Here is a 6,000-nt window from a genome sequence, read left to right on the forward strand (position 1 = left end):
GTAAGTTTAGGATCGAAACCTTGGCACATCCAAAATATTACTAGTGTTCCTTCATTGACTTCTCATATGGTTCTAGGGCAGGTTGATATGGGTCACTCAAATGGTACGACTTACAATTTGTTATTGTCATTCCCCACTTCAAATGAAAGTAATGGATCATGACGAGAAAGATAACTTATTCATTTAACACCTCCTACAAAAACACCTTACATTTAATACCAAAAAGTTAACCTTCTCCAAACTTTTCCTAACGAATTTCCTTATTATCAGAGGTCTTCACGTAAAACCGACTTAACCGATCTAAAGCCCGCTTAACCTACAATAAATACCTAATTAAAATTTTTACTTAATGTAAATAATAAAACACCTACAAATAGAAAAAAAAATAGCCTTATAAAATTACCTGATCATCCCAATCGGTTGTCCATACCATATAAATAAGCGCAAGTGTTTGTGTCACAACACCACCAATCATTCCAATCCATATACCCTATTTACATAGCCAACCAAAAACTGTCATAATATAAACACATATAAGTAAGTATTGTTCTCATGAGGATTACATACCTTTACTTTGAGGTTTGTCGTGTAACCAAGCAAAGCTCCCGCTGGAATACCAATCAAATAGAAGCAAACAAAGTTCACAATCGCTACCGTACCCTGCATTCCCGCTCCAATCGCCACCCCTAAAAAAATCATATTAAATGTTATTCTTCAAGCAACCCATGAGTTGGCATAAACCATACCCAACCCTAACAACATCATGTGAGATATAAATTAGATTACATCATCCGGAGCTCAGTCCTACACTATAGTAGGTTATTGTCTAATGCTTGACTTTCCAGAAGTAGAAAGTTTAGAGCTGACTTTAAAAAAGTAGAAATATGACAGAGTTGACTGATGTACCTGAGAGAACAGGGGAAATGCTATTGAGTAAAACTGAGAACGAAAGGAGCAAAGAAAGGTCTGATACGATATTTGCGATTATTTCATCGTCTGTAAATAAGTAGGCGAGTTTTTTTCCGAAAGTTAAGCAAAGAATGAAGAAAAAGACTCCAATTGCAATAGAAGTTCCCAACAAAACTTTAATCGAAAACTTCGTTGCTTTCGCATTTCCTCTCCCTAATTCATTTGCAACACGGACACTGCATATTGTTCACCAACACAATGTTCATCAGATACACATGTAATGTACAGGAAAAAACATGAATTTTAAGTCCCCCTTCGTTACACAAAACATGTTGTATTATGTTTGGAATTCATTAGTTTAAACCGAGACCGTTCTCAATAAGACAAAAACTGTATTTTTTTTTCTCTAAGTTGAAAAAGGTAGGATGGGGATTAGCTCTTTAATTCTGGTTTGTGTAAAAGACATATATACCCTTCTCATATTTATTATCGAAAAAAGACATAAAAGTTTGGACAATCCTATATAGATCGGTCCCAATGAACTTTGTGAATGGTTTGATCTGTTACGTACCATGCAGCCCCTAAGAAACCAAGACTGATCATGAACTCCCATACATTAATGTTGAGGCTGCAAAAGTATCAAGCATTAGTGATTTGAATGCAATGATAGAACTAAAACACATATAAAAGCTCAAATTTGGATACCATATTGAGAAGGCGGATATTGAAACCTCTGCATTCTCCATGTACCCTGCTAACAAGACTAGCACAGCATTGTACCATAACTCCAAGCTATAATTACAAAAATAAAAAAAGTGTTTAATTTGTTCAGTTTTATTGACCAAAAAATGCACATTTTTTTATATGCAAACTCCACATATATAGAAAGTAAGATGTTTCTATTTTACTTGATGGCGGAACACAACTTTGCATTAGGAAGCTATACATGAGTGCTTTTATGACTTAACTAGGTGTGAGACACTGAGACCCATGTATTACATGGGTTTATTTAAAAAAAATAAATATAAAATTTTAACAATTTGAAAAGTTTGAATTTATAAAAAAAATGAGAAATTTTTTGAATTATTAAAATTAATGAGACTTTAATGTATTGGATACATTACATATATAAACTCTTTCTAATAAATACCTTACGTATTTATTACCTTACATATTAAATGTGGAAATATTAAATGTGAAATTTTAATTTAATAAAATGAAAAAAAAAACACAATAAAATGACAAGTGGAAAATAAAAAATTTAAAAATGTTAGAAAATGTCATGTGTCCAAATGAAGGAGAAGATGACATGTGGCAAAAAAAAACCTTCATTTATTATAGTAGATAAAGAACAAAAAGATGGCATAATACAGAATAACAGGAAAATGAGACTTCCCCCCGTTAAGTCCTATTTTTCAAATTTACCCTAATTTCGCCAAGAGTGTCGTCATTTTTTTAAATATTTTCCAAACACATTTTATCCATACAACACTTAATTATCAAAAAAAAACCTATTTTCTTTTACCTAACAAGAGTATATGACAATTTTACACTTGTGTTTGAAAGTGGTGTCGAATATAATTGTAAAGTATTCGAAAGAACGACTTAATAAAGAATGACAAAGTTTTTCCCATTACAATTATAACACTCATTTTACCCTTGTGTCTAGAACTGATGCTAGTTTTAAGAGTACTCATATTAACGTTAAGTCTCAAAATTAATCAGTTTAATGTGAAAGTCAAAACCGTAAAAGACAAGGTTGTTCCTAACTTACCAAACCATAACACCAGAAGATATTGAAAGTTTCACGACAGGAAAAAGATCCTTAAAAACAGTTGATGTAAACCCCCTCCAAGAATAAGGACACCAACCACCAAATATATAAACAAACTCTCCGATCACAAGTAACCACGAAGACATAGATAAAGCAATCATAGCCCCGCCAACTCCGAGGTTCAACTTATACACGAAAAGCAACGACAAAGGAATATGAATCCCGAATTGAAAAATCGAAAGCCATGCAATCACCATGTTCTTCAATTGTGCTTGTAGGTACATTTGTATTGTGAGGCTAAACACGAAATTGTAGACGAAAGGGATGAACCATAGAGAAATGTGTCCACTGCTTTTTGCTATGAATTCGTTTTCGCCTAAAAATTTAAAGATTTGTGTAGCGAAGATGAAAATTGGGATGAGGACAGTTAGAGAGATTAAATCGATTATCCATGATCGTTGTAAGTAGATGCCCATCATGTGGTGTTGACCAGCTCCAAAGGCTTGTCCACAAAGAGTTTCGGTTGCACTCGACATTCCTAACTGCAAATATATTAATGATTACATAATAAGTTGTACTATATTTAGCGTCTATTGGAATACTGATAATGGAACAAAAAAAAAGTTCGTCCTACTAAAAAGTGTGGACAAGGGCATGTTGCTATGGAAGACCGATCACTTGTTAGTATAAAACACTTGAATACACTTGTAATTCTAATTGTTGAAAAAGCCTTAGCATCACATTCGATATTTATATAAATTGAAATTGAACCAAAAAAATAACATTTCGACTTTGAAAAAGCTAAATATGTTTGAGATTTCTTTCTCCTATTTTGTACTTATGGTTTTTACTGTATTTTTTGTTTTTCATTCAAATGCTAATAAAAATTAATGTAAACAAGTAATTTTTCAAAAAAAAAAAAGGTGTTTTGCTTTTCTCTGGTTAGATTTTTTTTATTATTAATTTTCTCTTTAAAACATGATAAAATGTAATGAAAAGCAAGTCATTTACTAAAAAACATCTACCCTAATAAATGAAAATGTTATTGCCACTTGTCATTCTCTCATTTATTTGGTCACATGTCATTTTGTCATAATTTTGAAATATATTTATTTTCCACTTGTCAATTACTTCATTATTCATTTCCACTATATCATTAATTTAGTTTCCATAAATTAAACCTACTATAATAACTATTAATTTCAAATTTGAAATTTCAATTTCAATTTCAAATAAATTTACACTTTAAACATTTGTATTTAACATTTTATTATAATAAATCGTTTAGTACACGGGTCTAACAATTAAACATATAATTTTAATTAATTTATTTTTTGCATGTTTTTTTTTTCTTCATAATTTTCACTTATTTCATATTTCAAATTCAAATAAACTTTTCATTTAATCGCTCCTATTTAACATTATGTTTTAATTAACCCGTATAATATACGGGTTTCACAACTAGTAACACAATACACCATAAACATATGCTTAGTTTATAATGGAAACCTCAAAATCGTGTTAGTTAATTTTAGTTGTTAACATTCTTATTCAATTTAGAGAGAATTTCATTAAAACCACTATAGTTTTTTTCTCTTTTGGTTTAACCATGGAAATAACTTTTTTCCTATTTTAATCATTGGGAGTTTGCTTTAAAAAAATTAAGAAAAAAAAAACTTTGAATTCTATAGAAACGATGAGAGTTTGAAAATAGTTTGGTTTACCAACTTAAAAGTTTGAGGAGAATATCATTTCAATTTAATCATCAATTTGATTTATTTTTATTTTTCTTAAAAAAAAATAAAAAAAAAAAAAAGTCACATTTCACTTAAAAAAATATTCTTCCATATGTTATTTAACTCGCTGCCGGAAAAAAACGGTGTGGTGTTTTTTTTTTTTAAATATAAAGTTTCAACGGTTAAACTTGGAAAAAAAAAACCAATGATTAAACCATAACAACTCCAAACTGCTATGGTTTTTATGAAATTTGGTCTTAAACTTATACATAAAATTGCGTTGTTTCAGATTTTCAGTTCATTTCAATTTTTGTATAACCAAACTCGGACAAACTTTTTCTTTCTTTTAGATGTACAAAAAATTGCAATATAAGTATCAATTTAATTGACAATATGACATTGGTCCCACTTCATGTCTAATGCACCCTAAACACCATTTTATGTAAAAACGGATCTTATATGTACAAGCTAAAGAAGCAAGTGTAATAGCAAACTTACAAGAATTCCATTGACGAATCGGACACTTAGTGTTTGGACAAGGGCATAACCTGCAAGATCTAAATCGCTGATGTGGCCGACGAATGATTGTGTGACAACAATCGTTCCAAATGCGCAAACTCTTGATATAACACTTGGTAATGCAACCCTCCAGATCTTTCTGGATTCATTCCATATTCTTCCTTTCAAGTCGCCTTCTTCTTCATCATCACGTCTAAGTAGCTTTGCTTGAATCTCATGATCCATGCTTCTTGAATTTAACTACAGAAGCATTAAACTATTCAAGTTATATTCATCTTACGCTGAAATATTACTACTGTATAAATAAATACGCTACCCAGCACGTTCTTTTTGAGGCTTTCATTTTATCCTCCTTGATCATATTTAAATTTTTACCATTTACTTTATTACGAACTAATCTATTTTATTAAATACCCAAAATAATAATGAGTATTAATATATAAAAGATTATCATTAGAAAACTTTTGTCAGGGCAGATATATAATATCAAAAACATAACAACTATATATTAATTTTATGATCTTTTACTTCTATATTCACATATAGATCAAAAATGGAACTGATATCTGATATGACTAGTGTTAAAAATCAACATATCAAACAATGTGCTTTATAGGAGTATTTATTTTTTGAGAAGAGATATTTAATTGTAAAAAAAAAAGCTAGAAAGAACAAAGCTTTACGCCGCTCCTTCCGATACTAGTGAAGATAAGGTTAAGAAATTGGGTTGACAGCGGAGGTGGTGGCGATGCTCGACGGCGTTGGCCGTTCAGTGATCCGGAAATGAGTGGAAAAGTGGTATTTATTGACTTTGAAATGTGGGAGGGTGGGTAAAGAGCGTGATTCACATGTCTACTAAAGGCCAAAGCAATGGCCACGTTTATTTCGTACGTTGGGCTCTTGAAAGCATGGCCCCGCTCTTGAAATTACTTTTTGAGTAAATTACAAGTTTTGGTCCTTGTGGATTGTATCAATCTACATTTTTAGTCTAAATTTGATACTTTGACTTGGCTGGTCCCTATACTTTCAAAAAATTACATTGGTTGTCCCTAAGATAGTTAC

General features: G+C 30.9%; 1 protein-coding gene across 2 annotated transcripts; it reads right to left on the reverse strand.

Annotated features, from left to right (window-relative positions):
- Window positions 1-28: 28 nt before the first annotated feature.
- LOC145062607 (protein DETOXIFICATION 24-like) lies at window positions 29-5,728 on the reverse strand. 2 transcript variants are annotated; one of them, XM_079010187.1, is made up of 9 exons: window positions 5,622-5,728; window positions 4,918-5,178; window positions 2,684-3,225; window positions 1,615-1,701; window positions 1,481-1,537; window positions 907-1,145; window positions 568-686; window positions 404-490; window positions 29-316 (listed from the first exon to the last, which is right to left on the reverse strand). In XM_079010187.1, the coding sequence occupies exons 2-9, from the start codon at window positions 5,161-5,163 to the stop codon at window positions 248-250; spliced, it is 1,446 nt and encodes a 481-aa protein (XP_078866313.1). In that variant the 5' UTR covers window positions 5,164-5,178; window positions 5,622-5,728; the 3' UTR covers window positions 29-247. The 2 variants fall into 2 exon arrangements, with proteins under 2 accessions (XP_078866313.1, XP_078866314.1); XM_079010188.1 differs by lacking the exon at window positions 5,622-5,728 and having other exon boundaries at window positions 4,968-5,093.
- Window positions 5,729-6,000: the final 272 nt, after the last annotated feature.

This window comes from Lactuca serriola, chromosome 7 (genome assembly GCF_051521515.1).
Source record: "Lactuca serriola cultivar US96UC23 chromosome 7, Lser_US96UC23_V15, whole genome shotgun sequence".
NCBI classification, from domain to species: Eukaryota; Viridiplantae; Streptophyta; class Magnoliopsida; order Asterales; family Asteraceae; genus Lactuca; species Lactuca serriola.

What these genes read in the sequence shown, in the direction of transcription:
- LOC145062607 (XM_079010187.1), bottom strand. Translation starts at nt 5,163, where the DNA reads ATGGATCATGAGATTCAAGCAAAGCTACTTAGACGTGATGATGAAGAA. An exon ending in ATATCCGCCTTCTCAATATG is followed by an intron (nt 1,538 to 1,614) that starts GTATCCAAATTT and finishes ATACTTTTGCAG; the next exon opens with CCTCAACATTAATGTATGGG. An exon ending in CAACCGATTGGGATGATCAG is followed by an intron (nt 317 to 403) that starts GTAATTTTATAA and finishes TATTTATTGTAG; the next exon opens with GTTAAGCGGGCTTTAGATCG.